At 35.8% G+C, this 23,341-nt stretch overlaps 1 protein-coding gene across 1 annotated transcript in view; it reads left to right on the plus strand.

Annotated features, from left to right (window-relative positions):
- LOC124174424 (wiskott-Aldrich syndrome protein family member 3) overlaps positions 1-23,136 on the plus strand; it is a 47,136-nt gene extending 24,000 nt beyond the window's left edge. The window contains exons 2-8 of the mRNA XM_046553576.1: positions 15,529-15,865; positions 16,571-16,724; positions 16,812-16,926; positions 18,732-19,027; positions 19,139-19,449; positions 20,175-20,597; positions 20,697-23,136. Of these exons, the coding sequence (XP_046409532.1) occupies positions 15,592-15,865; positions 16,571-16,724; positions 16,812-16,926; positions 18,732-19,027; positions 19,139-19,449; positions 20,175-20,597; positions 20,697-20,878 (1,755 nt within the window). The 5' untranslated portion in view covers positions 15,529-15,591 and the 3' untranslated portion in view covers positions 20,879-23,136. The remainder of the gene's footprint in view (positions 1-15,528; positions 15,866-16,570; positions 16,725-16,811; positions 16,927-18,731; positions 19,028-19,138; positions 19,450-20,174; positions 20,598-20,696) is intronic.
- Positions 23,137-23,341: the final 205 nt, after the last annotated feature.

The following is a 23,341-nucleotide window of genomic DNA, read 5'->3' on the forward strand; positions in this document are numbered from 1 at the left end:
CAGAAAAACCGAAAATCAGAATGACCAGGATTCCGAAAGTAAAAATATCGAAAATCCAAAACAAACAAAATTCAAAGTGGTGAAATTTCACGAAGCCAAAACTTGACAAAACTGAAAATCTTCGATCATTCGGAATTTCGATGTTTCAGATTTTTTTTGTTTTCCCACTTTCGGAACTTTGAGCGTCGGGTTTCGGACCATTCGAAACTTTGATGTTTCGTCAAAATTTGATTCCTTAACTTTAAATTTCGCTACCAAAAACTTCGGAACTTGGCGACTTCGGTACTTTTCAAAATCGGAATTTCAACCCCGCCCCAGTGCATTGAGCTTCATCGTCCGTTGCCTCTACCGCCTGGGTTTAACTGCCGTTACACTTGCTCACTCAACTTCTGCACGCACAAGCATATATGGGGCATTCCATGACATTTGGATCAAGATTCTACGTCGATGTCTCAGATTAGCTTTGTAATTTTTTGTGTGAAAGTAAATGACAAAAAACGAAATCGCAGTTTTTTTCAAATTTTTTTGAGCCAGCGTTTCTGAAGTATAATTTAAAAACTTGAAAAAAAAACCCCAACTTTCTAAAATCGGAAACAATTTTCGAAAAATCTTATCAAATATAACAATATTTTCGTCACCTATCAGAAGATGAACCTTTTATAACTTCAAAAGATAAATAAGAAAAATGACAATAAATAAATTCCAAAAAACAATACATGTATATAAATATAAATATTATCATAATATATTTGATTCCCTGTAAATCTCTAAATAGACATTTTTCGGCCGATATTATAATGAGCTTTTATGTTCATCCCTATGTGAAAAATGCAATCGGATAACAATAATTTGTTTTCCTCTTTTTCTTATTTATTTTCCGAAGTTATCAAATCTCCATCTTCTAACAGGTGTCAAAATTTTTTTAATATTTTGTAAGATTTTTCAGAATTTGTTCGCATTTTACAAAGTTGAAGTTTTCTTTTTTTTTTCAATTTTTTTAATTATAGTTCTGATACGCTGGATAAAATTTTGATTGCCTTTTTCATCATGTACTTTCATACAAGAAATGATAAAGCCAATTTGAGACATCGACGTAGAATCTTCATCGAGATTTCATGGAATGCCCCATATATGTATATATGTATATATATCAGCATTGCACTTTGCGATCAACGTCGACAGATGCCGATGATGCTGCGTCTGCTTGTAGGATCTTCGTTTTTCTACGCAGCTGTAGATCCGCCTGCAAGTATTATATATATTATATAGCGAAATGTACTGGAGGATAGACAGAGCCTGTCGTCGACGGATCAAGTGTTTCGAGCAATCCTCCGCAATCGCTTTCCTCTCCTACACCGATCTGTACAATATAGGAATCTCGTTTTTTTTTTTTTTTTTGTACCTTTTCGTATCGTCGACTTGTTGACGAAAATGAGGTGTGGAGGAAACGAATGCAGGGAAGCGTAAGTTGACCGAAATGTATTACAATAACTGTGCAATACAAGAAATGAGAAATGGGGTCAATTCCCATTTCCTTCACGATTTCATTGAGTTTTCTGCACGCCCGATATTTTCTTTACTGAGGGCTGAAAGAGGCTAGATCGTTATTTTGCAATCGCCTCGAATAAAGTTTTCTTTGTGCAACGACGATTCATGATACACATCGTCCTCTCGCACAAACCGCTATAATTCGTTGATTCGTTTTTTTAATTTATTTACTTTATTTTTTCCAACGCAATAAGTATCATAATTATTCATTATACTTAACGTCGCACGCTCATCTTTTCCCAGAAACTTTCCTTTAACCTAAACCAACTTTACAGGGTGTGAGACCCTTTGGAAAACGGCAAAGTATTTTTTTTTTTTTTTTTGTTTTTTTTGAAACACCCTAATTAATACATACGCAGGCCATATTTGTAAATTTATACAAAGTTTTGCAAATTGCAAAGTCATTCTTTGTATCAATCAAGACAATCACTTCAATCAGTCGAGTTCACAACAGCTGCGATACCTTTGTGCTGCACGAATCACTATTTTATTCTCGTTGTATAAATAACCGTGTAGCTAGTTCCTGTACGTAACTAGTTTAGAACAACTTGGGTCGGTTAATATCTCGTACACGCTTTCGTCACATGCACATAAAATTACGTACACGTGCATCCAGGTCGTATATTGAACCACTTGAGCCGAGGGACGGTACAAAAATAGTCCCTTCACGCAGGGCCATCCGGTTACGCGGCATGGCAGAGACCTGAATTACCGACGCAGGTTTGCGATTTCAAAAGCAAGTTAACCCCTGCCCGAAAATTTTTATTTCAAATTTTGTACTGGTCCAATTTCCTCTTATTCGATTCTTCTTCAAGTACAAGGGACGTTTCTTGTTGTGATTATTCAACTATCTTCAGTTTTTATCACAATCAAAAAACACAAGTTCGGGTTAGAAAATGAAAATGATTATTTTTTTTTTTAGTTTTACCGAGAAAATTTCCAGTGTGGTTTTCTGTTCTATTCTCTTTGATTATGGCCACTCTTACTTCGCGTATCATTTTCTTGCAACTATTGCGATAATTTGAATACGTTGACGCAACAACAAATTCATGTTAAGGTCTCGTTCATTTGAAAAAAACTAAACAAAATCAATCATTCAATGTTGCAATAACCAGAAAATACGGTACCGATAAATATAATTACGCCAAATATTTACTTACACCACAATTTTTGTCTATCTTGATTCATGCGACATTCAAACCGTTTTTAGAGCGAAGCGACACCCATTTTATAACCATAATTTTCTGGTAACTGTAAGAAATTACGCATCACTCAGCGTAGAATCTGATTTTCTTTTTCCAGTCTCAGTATCGCCGTTCACAATTTATTCGACGTGCATTCCGTTCGTTTGAGCAATCGTCTCGATGGTAATTGGCACTACAGCCACTGATACACACCGCGATACGTTATCGACGTGTCAGTATCCTTTGTGCCCGTAGACGCCGAGGTGTATAATTACGCTGCGAATCGGAGTGGCTTGAGCGTTACTCTCTAGTTCATCCGATTGAATAATTTGTACGTCTGTAGAGCGTACCTTGGGCATTGAAGCCTCGTATGGAATTGTAATGTACCTCGTGCTCCCTTTCACTCGACTATTCTTGGTAGAATTACCCTGACCTTTGAAGAGGATTTTAAACGTTATGGAATTTCTTGACTTGTTGTGGAATTGTCGTGCAATTTTGCAAACTACTGTAGAATTTGAAAAAAAAAAAAAGAAAACTCCGTGGAATTGTAACCAATTTAGTTTTTTTTTTTTTTAATTCAAACTGTAAGCTAAACTAATAATTCGTTGGAGTTTAATTTGAAAAAATTACATTGCGAAATCTATGAATCTTGTCAATGTGAACGCGCTGACGAAAAATTTCTTTGCAGCGTGTAATTAATCGGTGACGTGTCTCCTTATCACGCGAGTCATTCGGTATCGTTAAATACGTCGAATCGCAAAGTCCGATATGATACATAGTCGCAGATTCGAAGGTATTTTCAACGAATGATCCTATTTCTTATACCGTGAGATGTTTTTTTATTTTTATTTTTATTTTTCTTTTTTTTTAACATGTTAAATTTTGAAACAGGTTTGGGAATATTTAGAAATATAAATTACAACAATGTATTTTATAATATTCAACGGAAGCGCGTGAAACAGGAACTGAGATATCATTTTATCGTGACGTCACAAGTGGTTTTTCAATCCGTAAGAGATTAGAATGTTCATCGCGGATGCAGCAGATAATTATGAATAATAACGGTTCGTGAATGAGAAAACTTGGGCGTGAAGGTTGTATAGTTTGATATGCATACGCATACAATATGAATACAGAGCTTGCTTCGATATTCATTATTCACGTTCTAATTCCCAGACAATTTCACAACCCGTTACTGCGTGGTAAAATGGACGCAAATGGTTTATTACCTATACTAGTTTCTAACAATTATCCGACTGCAAGACAAATTCTAGGAGATGTTTATTACTATACCGGCTAATAAAATATGATTGCACGTACACCGTTATCGGTGAAATTTTTTAAAACCGCTTGAAGTTTGAAATTTTACAGGAATACTTTGTGAAACCTCGTAAAAAATCTCAAAAGTATCCGGAAATTGTTGTACGAAATTATAATTTCTTGAAACTTTTCACCAGCTGATGAAATTTGTGAAAACATTTCAAGGTTTTGGGTGCATCGTTAAAATCACGTAAAATTTCGTTAAATCTCGGACGGAGTTTTTAAGAATGTTGCGAAATTTCTCGAATTTTATGTAGCGAAATCGTCTAAATTCAGAAATGTTGGCATCTGCAGATGTACGTGAAAATCTGTAGATATATAATTTTTTTCTTCTTAATTTTGCAACTCCATGCTTAAAAGAAGAAATTGTAAAAAAATTCAACAAATGAAACAACGGATGAATTCTTTTTGGTTTTTGTTTTTTTTTTGTTTTAATTCTTTTCAACGATTCATTCCTTTAAAAAATCTGCACTATGAATCCCTAGTTGAATAATGATAAATAATTGTTGTACTGCAGCCGTTGGAAGATTAAACGTCACCAATCATCACAGAATACTTTGGATACACGTATAATACTTGTTTGCAGTGATGCATCGATACCAAAACTCGGCGTTAAATAAAGTGTAATTGAAATCGGTCATTCGCTGAACCTAATTAAAGATCTTGTTATTGTATTGTATATTGATCTTGTTGAATTATACGTGAATAATTATCAAATTCACAAATTTCAATTAATGAAGCCCAGTAAATAAGTACTTTACAACAATCATATTATCTCACAGATTTTCAATGTAGTTCGTTACACTTGTACATCGGTTCAGAGTCATAGATCATAATTAATTGTTTATGAGAATATTTGTTTTTTTTTTTCAATATAATATAAATACATCGATTATAGCTATAGCTGTCACTCTGTGCTGTACCGTGTTTTCTGATTAATCGATTAGTTAGAAAAAAAAGCAATCAATGTTGATCGATTTATGGACAATTCATTTTCCAAAGAATTCGTAAGCTTATTCACCTAATTGAAATTGGAGGAACTGTAATATACGAGTATACATTTGGCGATGATAAAGTGATCGCAAAATACTATAACTTCTCAATAGTTATAATTCATAGTTGAATAATTATAACTGTTTTAAATTTTTTATTAAACACAGTTGAAAGCAAATTAACTTGTATAAACATTTTTTCACTTTTGTGTCTATAATTAATTTTTCAAAAAACAATTTACCCATACCTGCCAATAATATATGGGGGAAAAAAAAGAAATGCAAGGTCGCATTCTTTTATACCATGTAAAAAATTATCATGTTTTGTTTCGTCACGGTTCATCGAATCCCAAACAATTCGAAAATTGCTGAACAACGGATTTCCTCGGTACAATCATAGCGTTGCTTACGTCAACGTGATTAAAATAAATGGTGGCGAACGCCTTTCTCGATACTGCCAAGCATACTATCTCCATAACCAAGACTATTATTTCGACCGCAGTTTTCCTCTTCGTTCATTCCAATCCTTCGTACTTTGTTACGGTGTATTTTTTCCACTCGGTCAGAGTATTTTATCATATTAGGTACAAACTTGGCACGACGACTGTCACGTGATTCGCTCGGAGGCTAAACACCTCTGCTCACGATGAAAAGAGGACAAATCAAGTATTGACGTTTCCACAAGCTCGAGAGCCACGCAAACAAAATTGCAACTCTAGCACTTACCCTTTTTTTCCCTCCTTCTTTTGCCACTCGGTTTTTCTGCCGGCATGCCGCAGTGCGCCTCTTGAATTTACACTGACAAAAAAAGTCCAGGAAGTGGATTCAAGAGATGTTTCAACAGTTCGGACAAGACACTCCGTCTAGTCTGTGCTGTACTTGAAGCTCCGGCGTCGGATCAAATATTTGCCAAAATTACTTCACACGTCGATAAATCGCGTATCGTATACACTTTTGGTAAATGAATTTGTCCGAATTAATATCAGTTCGTGGTTTATATACTTTATATACACATACTTTAGTTAAGAATTATACAATCGCGATTAACAATGTTCATTTCCGACCACACAATTAAAAAAACAAAATTCGGCCGTATAGAACTGACTTGATTTTACAAATGCGAACGTGATATTAAAATTGACAAAGTGTTGGTGAAGTCGTGTTGAAACAAGGTACATGAAAATCCACTCGATCCAGCAAGACCAGACGACTTAATTGCCCCGATCGTGTCCCTTGGCCTCCAGCTGAATTCAATTTATAGCCTCCTGTCCACGCTGTGACTTGCAGTGAAGGAATACATACGAGGAAGAAGGATAAAATTAACGATCGAACTGTTAAACTTTGAAGTGACATAACGCTTAACGTTAATTATTCACATCCTCGTTGTACATTCCGGCTGAATTGTAATCGTCGACCGTTAAAACAAAAAACGTGTCAAATGAACTTCATTGTGAAACTATGTCACAATTTGTCTAACTATTTTACCACGAAACTCCATAATGTTTTATTTAATTATACCGCGTGTATACTTAACCCTTTCAACGACGGTGTTGCGTATGTGCAACACCGCATTATTTTCAGTTTTTATAGTGCTATGGGTACGTTTTAGCAATGATGAGCAAGTAATTTAGTTTCTCAGACTCTTATATATCTCACATTTCTAATGCATCATGTGTTTTAATTCAAGAAGTTCACGATACTTCGTTAATAAACAACCATTGTCCAAAAACACTATTTTTATTTTCAGAATGAAATCGGTTTTCATTGGATTAAAACCAAATTTCATATACTGAGGTTTTTCAAGTCGCTGATTACGGATCAGGTATAAAAACTTGAAAATTCGCAATGGCGGATCCGATATGGCGAACGACAGGTTAAAAATTGCAATTGTTTGGAATAAATTTCTTTTACCTTATTGTATATATGTATATAAAATTTGTCATCGAAAGTATTCTGGATGATTTTTTTTTTTTTTTTTTTATTGATCGTATCATTTCCCTTCCGAATCTGATATTAATAAAACTAGCCGCCATATTGAATCCGCCATTTTGAGTTTTTCAATTCCGACCACAGAATCGTAATCAGTGATCTCAAAAATCTATACTTCACCGATGATTTTATGCTTCATGCAAATGAAAAATATCACCCTGATAGGGTGAAACTATTTCACAACACATAATAATATATATATATATTACGTATTGTTTCATTTATCGATTACGATCAAAAATTCTTAAGGAAAGACAAAGTGAGAGCCCGTTGTTCTCGACCTTGCACTTTGGTATATGAACTCGGGGCAAAAGTAGTTGACCCTTATAATTCGCTATGACTTGCCAAAGCTGCGATTACGCTCTGCGCAGAGGAACGAGTACTTTGTGTTTCATGTACACCATATGGCGGACATGTGCTACGGGGTTTTCATTACTTGCACATCGTGTTGGTGGGTGTATAACCGGCAGGGAGGGCGATGGTTGAAGCATAGGCGTGTATCACATACACATTGATCGATGCTGCATGAATACGGGAGAAGGAATAAATTTTTCTCCAACTTTTTTCCTCGATTGAATATCGGGGTGAGAATTTTCAGGATAAAATTTATTCGAGAGACAAATAAAAAAAATTATCTTGGGGCTTTTGCAGAAGCCACGTAATAAGTTTATACTTGAAAATTGAAATTGAAAGAAGAAACGTTGAAATTAACAGATTTACGGGAAGTTTGATCTAGCTTCTTCAGAGAAAATAATGTCGCAGAACTGACAAAGTATAAAGCTAATCGTATTTTACTGCATTTTTCTACTCTTCTTACAATGAGTGATGAAATGATCGTTTTCAAAATTTGGAAAACGAAAGAACATTCTTGCAATTGCGCTTGTCTGATCGTTTGAAAAATCTTTAGAAAATCGATGGTAACGCTGTTCTAGTCTTGGTATATGGTTGCTAAAACTAATCATTTTTCAGAGTATGACTAAAATTTTTCACTCCATAGCGATAGAAAAATGTCTAAAATATTATTTGAGCCACGCAAACGATTTTTCGTATCCGATGCGTCTATAAAACGAGATAAAAATTCTCGAGAACAAAAGTTCTTAACTCGATGCATTGGCACATCGAAACGTCATTGGAATCACGCTGTTGCTAGCTTGTAATATTACATCATACACGCGTTATCTGCGTCTCAGCGGTAAATTTCCTTCAGAGTCGCTAACTAATTACATCGATTCAATATCCGACGACAAGCCTACTTATTATAATATTGTGCCAAGCAAATTTAGGTGTGTTACCTGATTCGGTTCTACCGACATTTTTAGCCACTTATCAGACCACGTGATGAATGAAGCCCATTGCTGCAAAGAGAATAAATACATAGGTACACACGTACGTTCATATATGCGTAACTTGTTGCCTCGTCTTGTCTATATAGTTTCTATTACACCCGTACGTCATGTCAATATATTGTGGCAGTATAAATTACCGCAGCACTTCAGTGCAATCTGAACCCTATAAGACTACGAATTGTATTTTCAGGCTCTACAAACTCGATGTATTATAAGTTGTAAGTTGAGTTGCGTGAGTAAGTTGAGATGCATTTTCAGGAAATAGTGTAAAACACGTTCTGGCACGAATTTGAGTGTGTGTGTGTTTGGTGTGTGCTTGCAAAGTATGCAAAGACTCTCGATGAACTATGAACTAATCGCCTTATAGGGTATTCTATAGTCTACCTTACGTCAGCCATTGTGTATTGTTAATGCGTACATTATACACGTATGTACGTAACAGTGTATACAGCCTATGCATACGTTTATGACCTATGCGGATACAGTAGAACCTCGATTATACGACTTAATTGAGACCGAACCTAGTTTGGATAATCAAAAGTTTAGATAATCGAAATGCAGCTTTTATCTCAAGGCTTAATAATATGTGCAATACAAACTTGAATTGACAAACAGTCCGTATTGAAAATCCAAATACATATTGAGCCTCTTTCAAACACCAAAAGTTTATTTTATTACTTTGGTTTTATACAGCCGTTTATTGTCGAATGACGAACGGCTGCTCCACATTTTCTACCGAGCAACAATGTACATTTTGCGTCAAAAATGTATTCTGCCAAGACGACGTTCGGATAAATTTAAGCCATTGTTCGGATAATCGAGGTTCTACTGTACTCGAATTGCGGTATCCGTTGTTTCGTAACAATGTTGTTACACACAGCTTGGCATAGTAGTAAGTGTGGCGTAGCTGTGACCTTTTACCTTCGAACACCCGTTCGGAGTTATTAGTATTATATTACCGCCACATCAGGCAGGCCGTAAACCATAAAAGAGAACGCTGCTGTTTTATACCTGTGATCAATTATACCGAACAGCTGTTACGGATGAAAATAAGGTCATGATTTTATTGTTGTCTTTTCACTTGTTGAATATCTTTTTTTACCATCGCATATTGTTGAAACGGTTGTTGTATGACTAACAAATTTAGAAGATAATTGAGCAAGATTTTTATTTATTTTTCTATACGCTGTATGTAAGTTAACGGCATACAGGAAACAATTTAAATCGTTTTGTTGTAATGTGTTTTGAGGAAAAGCGCAGACTAAGAGAAAAAAAATTGAAAATCGTCGAATATACCATATACATGGAAAAACTTGTTTCGTTGATTGAAGTAAATGTGGATTAACTGGATAAACCGCATTGTTTACTATTTTTATAACTAATTTTTATCGAATCAAATGACATTGCTTTAAGTGAGGGGAAAAAAACATTCCATTCGACGTATCGTTCGGTACATTATTAATTGAAAGATATTTTGAGAGTGGTGTCACGCACTGAGAGAAATTTTTAGTTTCGGTTACCGCTCAGTCCTTAAGTATTTTCATTTTTTACCACAATCGAAAAATACAGTTCTAGGCACAAAATGAAAATTAGTTTTCTAGCTATTACCACAAAGTCTAGTATCCCTTACTATTCCTTTTCATTACGATCACGATTACGATACTTTCTTGTAACTGTTGCGAAAATTTAATGCTTGTGCAACAATAAATTGACGTTAAAACCTTGTTTAACTAAAAAAGTACGGTAAACGTCAGAAACTGGTTTTGCGTTTCAATTACCAAAAAAGGATCGACAATATCGCAAAATGGTTACGCGTATCTCGTTTTTCGTAATCCCAACAATATTTGAACAGTTTTTTTCAACGATACTTGTTTTACTGAATTTTTCTCGTTACTATAACAAATGAAATTTTTCTCAGTGCGTGACCAATTTAAGAGATTTCACGAAAATCCGTCTTATTCTTTCGTAAAACATCGAATTCGATTTGACGTTCTTTGTGATATGATCGTTTTGACGTTAAAAAGAGCGCTCTAATCAGTCATAGCATGAATTAATAATCGAATAATTTACATTAATATAACCTCAAAGCTGATTGTCTTACGGCGAAATAAATATGTAAATAAGAAATCTGTACGATATTTATTCAGCCCCGTAGCTAACGAGAGCGTACTTTTGGACAATAGCACGACTATTTTACGAAAAATTCCAAACAGATTCAAATTTTTACGAAAAAATGAAACGGTTTCCGATAAAAACTCTAAAGTTGACGACGCGACATGACGCTATTTAAAAAAAGAAACAAAAAAACAAAGAATAATAAACACCTTGACCGATACTTTCTCACGATGAAACACTGAACTGTTCCTTCTACAATTTCATTAATGATGCTGAAGTAAGTAACGTTTTTAAAAAAATCTCAATTTCGCAATATAAGTAATGTCTGAAAAGCGGCGAACCACGATAAAGTACAACATACTCAATATTTCGGAAACTTGGTTAATTCCAAGTCTTGATTAAAAAATTGCAAAAAAATGATAGATAGCGCTCCAACCTTCCGTCTCACTTTCGTTATTGGGACAAATTGCAGGTGGTGAATGAACGAGTGAACCGGCGTGCGTACTACTTACCATGTATTATATATACAGCCGAATGCGTATGGTATTAGGCACATATCCCCATATGTACTACGAGGCCGAGATAACAAGCCGGAGACAGCGAGTGTGATACGCGCATGCATGTACCTACGTACTACCTACGTGCATGCTGATTGTGAGTAAGGTGAACGCAAGGGGTTGTGATGCGGGGTTTGCTCGCGTGACTCACGCCTGCTCGCTTCCCGTTCGCGTGTACATATTCACGTATACCTTGGTACATATGTACGTACTACTACGATATGTAATCTACGAGCTAGTCTCACTGCGGCAGCTGCTGGCTGTCGCTGCTACGAGTTGAGTCGTGCTGGCAATTTTCCATTCGCCTTTTTACTCCTTAATACTCTCACAACTACCGAGAGTGCACACAACGCGGCATCATATTCAACATCAAAAGCATTGCTTAAGCGCGAAACGTTTTTGAGATGAGAGTTTTGCTGCATTTTTTTTTTTTTTTTTTTTTTTTTGCAGAAATAGAACTGACAATAAGACAACTCGCTGCAGCAAGATTTATATATATATTCAGTTTGTGTGAGGTAAATGGTTTAACAATTTTTATTGCTGAATATACTTCTATTAGTTTGGCGAATAATTGTTTTGAAAGTTGATGCGTTGTATCGAAGTCGAAAAACTTGGATACGTGTATCGAAAAAAATTATACAACTTGTTGTATATTTATTTCTAATAGCTAATGACGAACGAGTTGGATTTAAGTTAGTCAGGAGCAAGTTCAAACCTTTGTCGATACCCGTTATTTTTGTAATAATTATTGAAACAAGATATTTCGGTGTTTGAAAATAAAAAGAAATAAAAATCAAGTAACACCCTCATAGAGAAAAATAACGTTATAAATATCAAACGCTAATCGGAGTAAAAACCGTACGTAATATTCAGCCTGCATATCTTTCATACCATTGTTACAAAGGGTGAAATCACCCGTTTCTTTCCCCTTTATAACAATCTCGTAGTTAACGTAAATAAAAAAAGTTTAAGAGTTTATATCTCATAAAATGAATAAGGTTGCTGCGTCAACCAGTATTATTGAAAAAACAGTCTCGTTGCCGACTTTAAACAGTAATCACACATTTTACCATTAAAGCATTTTTCTTAACAAGCTCTCGAACCAAATTATTTATTGTAACCTAAAGAAAGTTACACTGTAATAATGTATCGCGAATACAATTGATACAGTTCTATGATTGCATAGTATAATATAGAGCTAATCCTCGTATCTTCACGCTAAAAAGGTGAGGAAAAACTTGTCGGTTTTCCCGTCGGGATCGGAAGCGAAGCGTGCAGACAGCTCATCACGATAAATTTGCGAAACACGTCATTTGCTAATTCACTTATACATTTTTTGCACATATATCTGCTTTATTAGACGCAGAGTCCGGCTGATCCTCCCCAGCTTGTAATTGAATCGGTTCGAGTTTCGATCCTTGATTAATTAATTAGTACGTCGATCCACGCACCGCGTTTCGGGCGAGAATATAATGAAATTTCCGCAAATTACCGGTATGGAACTTCCGGCGACCGAGGGGAACGTCAACCCGCTTCTTCTCCTCTGTACCCCACCCGTGACGTCACTTCCGATTACATTCGTGCGCGTAAAGACGACGGGTCATTCCCTCGGCAATCAAACGAATCGTTTCGATTTATTTATACGGATATTCTGCGATTATAAACGATTTCTACCTTATCGATTTGCAGATTATCGTTGATCCCTTTCAGTGTTATTGTAATAAGTGATTTCTGTACTCTTACCCTTGATTTTTTCGATGACTTTCTACCGTTCTAGGTGATTTTTCAGTGATCACTCAATCCAATGTATTATATTTATAAAATCACATTGTTGGAAATCACGACGAATCACCAGAAATTATCTATAAAGCCCAAACGTTATTGGGAAATCAACGGAAATTGCTTGGTGATTCGGAAATCAATGAAAGCGTACAATATGACGGGATAAAAATGAGTAGAATATCAATTATCTGTAACAATTTTTTTTTCCTTTACCGAAATTATATAATTACAACAATTCCCAACACTTAATCGAGAATCTGGTTTCCAACCGTCAAACTCATGACTTTCTCGTATGGACGGTTGTAATATCTGTGTTCAACAGTTTCGACGAGTTTTGATACGTCGTTCTTATCTGTTACGTCTCTACGAGTCTCTACGTGATTTCCGGACGGCGAACGCTGAACGCTTTTATACGTGAACACGAGTTTGTTGTTACATATTACGCGCTGCAGCAGTTCGTTTAGCGACCCCTTGACCCTTTTCCTCGGTCGTTGGACGGCCCAAGTGTTCTGCCCTAATTCTTGCCGCAACATGTCAAACGCCTGACAGAAGAGCAGTTATTTATTTATTATTATTTTGTTACCTTATCGAGTAACTTGCTCGACTCAAGTATCGTGTTCCTATAACTTGAATTTTCTAAGAACCGGCTACAACTCTACTATTAGACACGTGATATAATATTAATATTAGTAATGGATATGACGAAAGTTTAAGGTGAATCAATTCACTAATCTTACACGGTGTGCAGAACAAAATATCTTGGGTATTAATAAATTACAATACGATAACAATGCTAATACGTACCGGTCAAGAACGTATTAAACAAAGAAAAACAGTTTGTGACACTAAATACAAATTTTTGTTCAAATCAAGTTATGTTCGAAAATTGAATACAAATTTTTATAAACTCTGTGGTCAGATAAATTTGGATTAAATGAAAGGTATATCTCTTTTTGACTTTCGCTTTGCCCGTCTCGTATGCGTTTCCAGGTAAATATTCAGAATCGAATAACGGTAGAGGGAATTCAGTGTATATACGTAAGGCACACCCGTTATGTATTTCCAGTTGAAAGATTGAGTCCCCGTTTGTACGATATTAATTAATCATGCACTTCCCTTTGTGCGCGATGTGTGTGGTGATATAATATCCGTGATGTTTGCGCGAATGTTTTACATATTATTCGTAGTCGGCAGTGTGAGATGACTAACGGAATATACTATATACGGCAATGTTGACAGATACCGCGATTTTACGTATCAAGCGAAATCTGCGAATTAACCGTTCGAACGGAACAGTGTGAGAATGAAATTTTGCTTCGTTATCATTTTGCAAAACTTATTCGTACACCACAAACCCCTTAAAATTCTCCAGATTTCTCAATTTTCTCGTACAATCTCACTCGGGGACAGAATTCAATATTCTTTTTTACTTTCGTTTCGACTAGTAATGATTCCATTGCATCGCATTTCTTCAAATCGTATCCGTCAGATCTTATTGGTGGAGTATCTAAATTATATAAATCATAGGTATATAGCTCATAGACAATTGAACAAACTGCCAGCCTTCGACTAGACAGAAATTGGTCAGAATCAATACTGAATTAGCCTAATGCAGAATAAAACCGCATTGATTTACAAAAAATCTTGTCCGCGCTGAATCAGAAAACATGAACTAATTCCTACAGACATTTCTGTACGTCAGACGCTTTACTTCTCGAAACGAAAAGCTTCCAATTTTTAAGCTAATAGTTATTCCGAGTCATTCGCGCTTCTTTGGTATTTTGACCTCTTTGTGAGACGGATTTATTTGCGTCTCTAATCACAATGCACGTATATGTATACAGACGATGATGATTCTAATTGGTACGATAAAAGTCGGGATCGAGACGCTACGGAATTATTTTTTTGTAACGTGTAAGATGATAACTCCAGGCAATAATAGATGTGAAATAATAATCATAGGGTTGTGTCACGTACGTGTGTAGTTATCTGCCCAATTCCGTTTACAAACCTAGTGTTGTGGCTGTGGCATTCGAGCCAAACAAATATCGATCTGTAATGATCCTACTAATGAGAGCAGTTATTGTTCAGTCAATTTTCACATTATGCAATACAAGCACGGCGATACAATTAGTGGATAGGGAGAAATTTAATAATCTCATCGCAATCAGTTTTGTTTGCTTTTTTTCCTGGGTTTTATAAATTTTGACTCACCTATCATGCGATTTTGGAATTCAAAGAATCGGTTGATTTTGGAAACGAGTATTGGAGCATTTTAGAAAAGTTAACATTACCATCTCCAATTTAAAAAATTTAGAGAATTGTACGTGCATCATTGTGCTGTCAATTCTACAACCAGCGTTAATTGAAAAAAATTCAAAAATGGGGTACCAATTTATCTGCTGCTTTTTTGGCGATCTACTTTTCAACATCTGGGTACGGAATTGGCGACACAAACAACGTAAAGCTGAATTATCTATTTTTTTGAAATCAGTAACGGTTATGCTAACTTCCTTGACGTATCGAATGCGAAACAAGTGTTTTTCTTTAAAAATCGGGATTCGAGATAGGTGGTCGAATTCCACCTCACTGTAGTTTGAGTAATGAACCGAATCGGAATTGCACCGTTTGTGGTTAAATTACCATTCACTTCCACTGACGACGAGTATAATTGCATCGTATCCTTGATTTTCAGGTTTCCAGAGATCGGTGAGCCGACCTTGAAGGCTGATTGAGAGGCTTGGCCAAGGCTTTCGTGATGCCGCTACCGAAGCGTTTGGTAGAGCCAGTGCACGTTGCACGTGGTACAATTCCGGATGATTTTCCTCTGCCATCGGAGCTAGAAGCAGCGACAAATGGCACCCTGGCAAATACGGTGCGACAGTTGTCAAGCCTTTCGAAACACGCCGAAGATCTCTTTGGGGAATTGGCCAGGGAGGCTCATGGACTCTTTGATCGGGCGAATTCCCTCCAAGCTCGAATCGACAGGCTTGCTGTCAAGGTCACTCAGCTAGACAGCAATGTGGAGGAAGGTTTGTTGCTCGCTAAATTACCTAGAATTCTCGCTAATCTCGCTGACTCGTAGTTATCTCAATTACCACTTGACGAGTTACGTGGTTCATCGTCGATTGAGCCGACAAAGAGATAAAAAGATGGAGCCGGGCTGTCCAACGCCGTCAAGAATGGTTTGAATCGCTTAAAAATGTTGCAAGTAAATGTTAGGAAAATCGTCAGGAGGTGTGCACAGCTGGCTCTGAATACAGATGCCTGTACTGACACAGTTGTAACCTGTGTAACGACAGAGTTACCGACACTTAGCCAAGACGCAAACCCTTTTCTAAATAGTTCGAAGGTGGGGTATACCCAGACTCTTATTGACTTTATCGTTCATTTGATTATTCAGTTGTCCGACGTTATCGATCATCCTAAAGTCAATCAAAGTCGGGATCTCCTCCACTTTCGAATTATTTAGAAAAGGGTTTGCGTCTTGGCTAAGTGTCGGTAACCGTGTCGTTGTAGGAAACTATATCCAGAACCGGTTGTGTATACACTATCGTGGCTATAGAAAATCAAGGAAATATTTATACAGAAACATGTTTTTGCTCGGTACAAGACTGATTGTAGTTTCTTACGATTTTCACGTTTATAGATGTATAACCAATTTTTCTGTGCAGTCGCTTTCAGGCACTTTTTTTCTTGTCGAAAAGTATTGACGACTTTTTTCAATGTTGTTACAGTTTCGTTACAAGATATACACATGAGAAAAGCTTTCAAGAGTTCTGTGGTGTTCGATCAGCAAGTTGTTTCAAGAGATACCATGCCAACTGTCATGACGGACACTTATCAACAGTGTGACAAACCGCCTCCGCTTGATAAACTAAATATTTACAGGTATAACGACTCTGGTTTTTTATCCTTTGATAATAGTTGATTGGTTTAAAATTTGGTCAAACGTTACTTTTTGCTATGAATTTGCAGAGAGGATGGCAAAGATGGTTTGAAATTCTACACGGACCCAAACTACTTCTTTGTACTGTGGAGACAAGAGATACTTAAGGATACTGAAAAGATGCTGCATGATCGAGGGAAAAAGGTAAGGAAATTGATACTTGAAGTAATTCCGATTATAGTATAACACAAATTTATGAACTATTAGGCACAATTTATTGTAATATTTATAAAATATTCTTATACGGGTTCAATGAAAGCAACAAAAGCAACTCTTTAATAAAACATAATTTATTCTGAGGAGAACGAAAACATTGAAAGGAAGCATTAAAAACGTAGTGTTGTCAAATAATCTTCGAAAAGTACAAAATCTTAAGGTTCCCTTTGAAATAAATCAAACTCAATTGAAAATCAAAACAAAACTTCTTCACCGACAGTGAGCAAGCCGACATAAAAATAGACTAAATATTTGATCAGGTTTATCGTTTTCAGTTTCTTGCCAAATAACTCACTATTTATGAGTATCAAAAAGTTGAACGAATAGATAATTGTAATGTAGGTTTCTTTCATTAGAAGTTTGTGTTGCTGATTCTTTGCTGAAATTGTTATGAACGACATAGAATCTTGATTATGGCGTCTTTTTCAGCATTACTATATTGGATAAATCGCCGAATTACAGAGAAATGAGTAATTATTGTTGAAATTCGATTCCATTTCATTACACTTGACTTTTATTTGCCTTAGGATTATATAAAGTAGAGGTGATCTATTAACCGATTTATAAGCTGCAATATGTATAATTAATAACAATTGAATAATCAAAATATTTCTATGAAATACTGAAACCATTAAATCCCCTTGGTTATAGACCGAGTCTGAATATGCCGAACCGTTCAGAGAGGCAAGTCAATGGTTTGGATCTTTGTAGTTTTATATCCCCTATTCGATTCGTATTCAGATTATTAATTATCGATCACATACTCATCGTTAATCAGCCTCTCTCACTTTATGCGTGGTTTTATTTAATCAATTCAAATATCTGCTCATAGGCGTTGCGCTAGCTGCTCGCTTCTAAATGACCTATGTAGTTCTGCTAGGAATAGAACATAAATCCATATTTTTAAATACCTGTCTTTCGAAATTAAATGTGCTTTTATACAGTGTTACAATATGTGCTCTATACCAAAACTATCCAGACTTGTTTATGATCAATTGATATTAAGCATGGATAAGTTTAATTTTCTACTGAATTCACGCAAGACATCAATTCTCTGTGTTTGTCATTACAATATATTGCACTTTATTAAAAAACAAACACTTTTCCTTTGCTTGTTACTTCATCATATTTTCATCACATATTCTTATAGCCAAGCATTCAGTTTAAAAATTTTGTATCAAAATATCTTTATTGAAATTCAGTTTGTGCCCAGCCGTTTAACCTGATATTGTTACTCGCCAATGTTCTAATGTTGTTTCAATATTGGAAAAAAGTAATCTTCAAAGATTAAAAACAAGTTTATTTTTACAAACGCTCAAAACCAACGACTAACATGCTAGTAGAATCATCTCGACATCATCTCTGTACCAAATTTAAGCTCGTGGGAACTAAAAATGAATTATTAGAATAGAAGATAATTTAGCTTCCATACTTTAACTTCAACGTTTTCGTTTCGTATAAGCTAATTCCAAATTCAAAACAATCAATGCAGAAATACAGTTACTCCAATACCAAGTGGAATACAGTAACTATAAATTAAAAGTTTTCTCCATGTTGCCGACAAAAAATATCCACTATCCACAGTAAGCCAAAATTTGATATTTGGTATTCTCGTATCTCTGAACTGATTGTTTGAATAACACATCGATTTAAGCATTTAGCCTGCTTCTTCAAGCACCCATCGATTGAGTGCCTAATCCCATATCTGTACCAATACTTTTATGCGCTCACAGCCGCATAGGCCTCGGAACGAAGGAAGCGGCAGTGGAGGCGGCAGGCACAAGAAGCGTGTGAGGCAGCCTCACAATACGAGGGAGAGACAAAGACAGTTAGCCGTTGGCCATGGGGAGTACATAATGCCCTCCCAAACTGTTCAGTATCGATCAACTCACAAAATACCCGACGACGCATTACTTGGAATGGTCATGACGGAGCAGCGGCCTCCAAGACCAAATAGCATAGAATTGAGACGAAGCTATCCGACCGAAGAGCAAAATATGTACAGTCCTCCGACCTCTGATCATTACAGGTAAGTGTGCCAAACTATTTTCGTTTCTTTTTTTTCTTGCTTTCATATGATGTTATCACAGAAAAATGGACATCGTATTGCGGTCATCAAAGTATTGCGTATTGTTATTAGGGCAGCAAATTACGCGGCTCAAGGCTACGATGAGAATCTCTACGGTTCGCACTACGCACCTGGCCAGAGCCAGCATGACAGTGAAACGTACCAGAGCCCAGGGGGTCAAAGTACTCCCAGCCGGAGTGGCCGGTCTAGACCTTCACAACCCCCGCCAGCTCCGCCTAGTAACTCGTCTAGTAATTCTACCCCGACTGTTGTATCGGCAAACAATACCCCAACTAGAGGAAGATCCATGAGCACTGGAAGGGATACTTTGCCTCCGCCACCTCCGCCACCTGGTGAAACTATGTCACCGCCATCTATGAATGGTAAAAAGATTTCGATTGTAATGGTTCTACGTTTTTAAGAGCTCATGTACGAGTTGGAACTGAAAACGTTCCCGAATTTTGCGAATTTATATCTCATAACTAATCATTCAATTCTTTTGTTTTATTCAAATGTGTGAATTAATGAGAAAGCATTTTCATCCACAATGATTCGATAACATGTTCCCGGTACCCGCAATGTTTCAAACAACGGTTAAGCTAATTTACTTCGAATTCAATGACGGTATTCTTTGACAGCTTATACTCTTTGCCACGATCTTATTTCTTTTAACTATTCATACTGTTTGTAAATTAAAGAAAAAAATCCTAAATTTTGGACGAATAATCGAATTTGAACTTTAAACAGTCGCTATTATTTTATAAAAAAAAAAAGGTTCCAGATCGTGGCAAAAAGTGTTTATAGTAAAAAATTCGCATTGTAGAATAATGATTTCATTCTGTAAAATTTCTGTCCTTTGTTCGGAAAGGATAGTTTCGCAAAACGCTGTCATTTTTGAGATATGATTGTGGGTAAATGTAATGGGAGTGTTTTTGATTTTTATACTATTCACCTTTAAGTACTTTCTTCCGTAACATTTGTCTTTGATTATTCATTATTGTTTTATGTATTCTTGAAGTCGATCGTTACGATGTCACTTTAAAACCATGCGGAGTTTTGGAAAATTTTCTTTTTCGGTTGAACACCAACGAAATATATCTTACCGCAGGATCTATACCGTCGCATTTACTGAATCGGAACGGGAGCCGCTCGAACAGTCCATTACCAAGTCATCACTCAACTCCGACGCCACCGAATCACAATAATCAACTTGGCTCGGATGACACTTGCGATGCTATGCCACAAGACCTACCACCACCGCCACCAACCCCTGATCCAACTCCGCCAAGAACAGTATCGCCTCCTTGCAATATTCCACCTCCACCACCGCCGCCTCCCCCACTTCCAGAAACCAATGGACTTTTACTACCGATGCCCATGACGAACGGTGACATCGCTAAAATGATTGCCAACAATCCGCCAAAATTGACGCCGCCTAAAACCATGATCGATGGATCACAACGAAAGCCTGTCAACCCGAACATTCCTCTGGTTGATCCAAGAAACGATTTACTCAAAGCGATCAGAGACGGTGCGTGGATTATTTTTACTAAATCTGTCTTCCATCTTTGATGTGGTTTGTTTTCTGCTTTCGTTCTCGTTCTTGAGAGTAAAAGTAATTTCATTCCAGGTATAAAGTTACGAAAGGTGGAAAAAATCGAACAGAAGGAAGTGGAACGCGTGAATGCGCTCCACGACGTAGCGTCGATACTGGCGCGTCGAGTCGCAGTAGAATTTAGCGACAGCGATTCTGCGTCGGAAAGCGAATGCGACAGCGAAGGTTGGGGAGAACAGGATACGAGTTTGGCGTGACCCCATAGTTTGCCGCCAACTGCAACTGCCTCTTAGGTAGCCAATTGTCTCAGGTGAATTCTTCTGACAAACTCTATGTTTAAGTCGAAACGCATGGTTGTCGACAAGAATTTTATGAAAAAATGAGAATAAAAAAAATAATAAGAAACAAAAAAAACCAACAACAGCTGATGTAGGAGTTACATAATAAAATATGCAAGTAAGTGCGAGTGGCCGGTTATCTGTACAATTACAATGTAATCAGTGTAATGGAAATACACGAAATTTATACATCTCTCCTCGTATTATACTATATACGGCGATAGTATATGAATTTCAATAAATAAAACTTAGATTGTGAGGATAAAAATAAAGAAATTTTAAGGATTTTAAGGTGGTTTGCAATTACGCCCTTTCTTCGCTTGTGATGCGGTAGCTCGTTGATCAGAAATATTCTATTACGTATAGGCAAAATTCAAAACCGTTCGGTAGAGATTCAATGAAACGTTTCCTGCTAACTGCGCGATAAAATTCAAATCCCCATTCGATAGTTGACAGTTTTTTTTTTTGAGAGTCAGCCTAACATTTTAATCAAAAAATCAGTTATACTTTGGCAAATCAATAAAATTTGTAACAAACAATAAACCAAATCCGCAAATAATGCTGTGTACTCTTGATTACATGTAATTAATGGGATACGTATTTTTCAGATCCAATTATAATAATGTTTCGATGTGTAATTGGTTTCGCTTAAAATACCGTATTTGAATCAAAGTCTTGATAATGAAGTGCGCGATATTGAGGTAACAACGAAAAACGGAATATCATTCGTATTACACGGAACTTTGAGCAAAAATCATAATAGGCAGCCAAACATACACGAATTTACTCACCTTGTATTTACATCCTATACTCCAAAAGAAAGCCTAGAAAAACCACATATGTCGTTCTGAAAAAAAATTTCTTCCATGTATTAATACTTGCATTATAATCCAATCAATAGTTTGATTAAGAAAATGAAATACTCTGGTAGTTCCGTATAACTTACCGGGGACTTCAGAATTCTACACAATGTTTCATTGCACTGATCGATAACTTTTCAACAAAAAATCTCTGAACACTGCTCTACTTTGTTATACGTTACCTGTTGTTACCTTAGTTAGGAACTTTGATGAGCGTTTTTATTATTAAAACTAATATTAAACTCTTGGAATTGGAATTTATTTCAACATCGGTCAATCGACGTTAGTCGATATTCTAAACAGTGAGTTTTCATACTTACGCACATTTAATGGTTGAATGATTAATAGAATAGTGGATTGATGCTGTTTTTTGGATAAACGAAAAGGCCTCTACGGCACATTCCGCAGTAAGCTATGTATAATAATATGCGTAGGTCATGAACTTTACTATAAATTGAATTGTTTATATATGCTATAATAATATAATAGGTGAATGCTTAATGTAATTAAAATTATTGGAACAGTATGAATTAATATTATAAGCCAAGCCAACCTAAATGCAAAATATTTTTTTGAGCTTGTTTTCCTGTTTTTTTTTTTTTTTTTTTTTTTTTTTTCTTTATCTTTAGTTTTTTCTTTGTATACAAGCATGTAGATTATTGAATGGGTCGAAAAATTCATAGGTTTAAAATGTAATAGTTAAGAAATAAATGTAGTAATGAAAATCACTTTGATTGTAATGTACGGTTACTTCAAATTGCGTGATTTGTGTGTTGGATGTTAATAACGACTTGCAAATATCGATCCGTGAGCTTTATCGAACCTTTTAGCATATTCAATATCCTTATTACGCGTTTTCAAAATATTCAGACAACTAAAATCCATAAATCAGAAAAAAAGTAATTATATGTTCAATCTGATTTCTTTCTTAGTCGACGAATGGAAAGACATCGATTACGAATCGTTCATGTTTATGACATTCCTTAACTATTCAGGTGGAGAAAAAAGAATACCCGTAACAGGTTATTCATAATAAATGTAATAAGTGGTACATTGAAAATAATATGTGGAACTGTATCGTATTGTGAACGTATCATCAGTTGTGAAAAAATTACAAAGTTGAAGGTAACCGTATGACAAATATGATGATAAAGTGTTTCTTATACAAAAATCGAAAACCAAAATACTCCATTATGTGTAAGGCGTAGGGTGTAATTATAATGAAAAAAAAAAATAAATAAAAACGAAAATGCGCAAGAAAATAATTATTTTCTAGGGTAGCAAGACATAAAAATAAAAAACTTGATGAATACAAAATACAACCCGTGTGTATTAAAATGTTATATTGTTACGATAATATAGCGGCCAATTTTAAAAATAAAAACAAATAATGATTGTGATTTATTTTGCATCGATGTTGGTGGAGTACGACGACATTGCGATAAAATAGATCTATCTATATATATTCACTTTATACACACGACATATACATAAATATATAAATATATATAAATAAATCTAT

Source organism: Neodiprion fabricii, chromosome 1 (genome assembly GCF_021155785.1).
Source record: "Neodiprion fabricii isolate iyNeoFabr1 chromosome 1, iyNeoFabr1.1, whole genome shotgun sequence".
In the NCBI taxonomy this organism is placed as follows: Eukaryota; Metazoa; Arthropoda; class Insecta; order Hymenoptera; family Diprionidae; genus Neodiprion; species Neodiprion fabricii.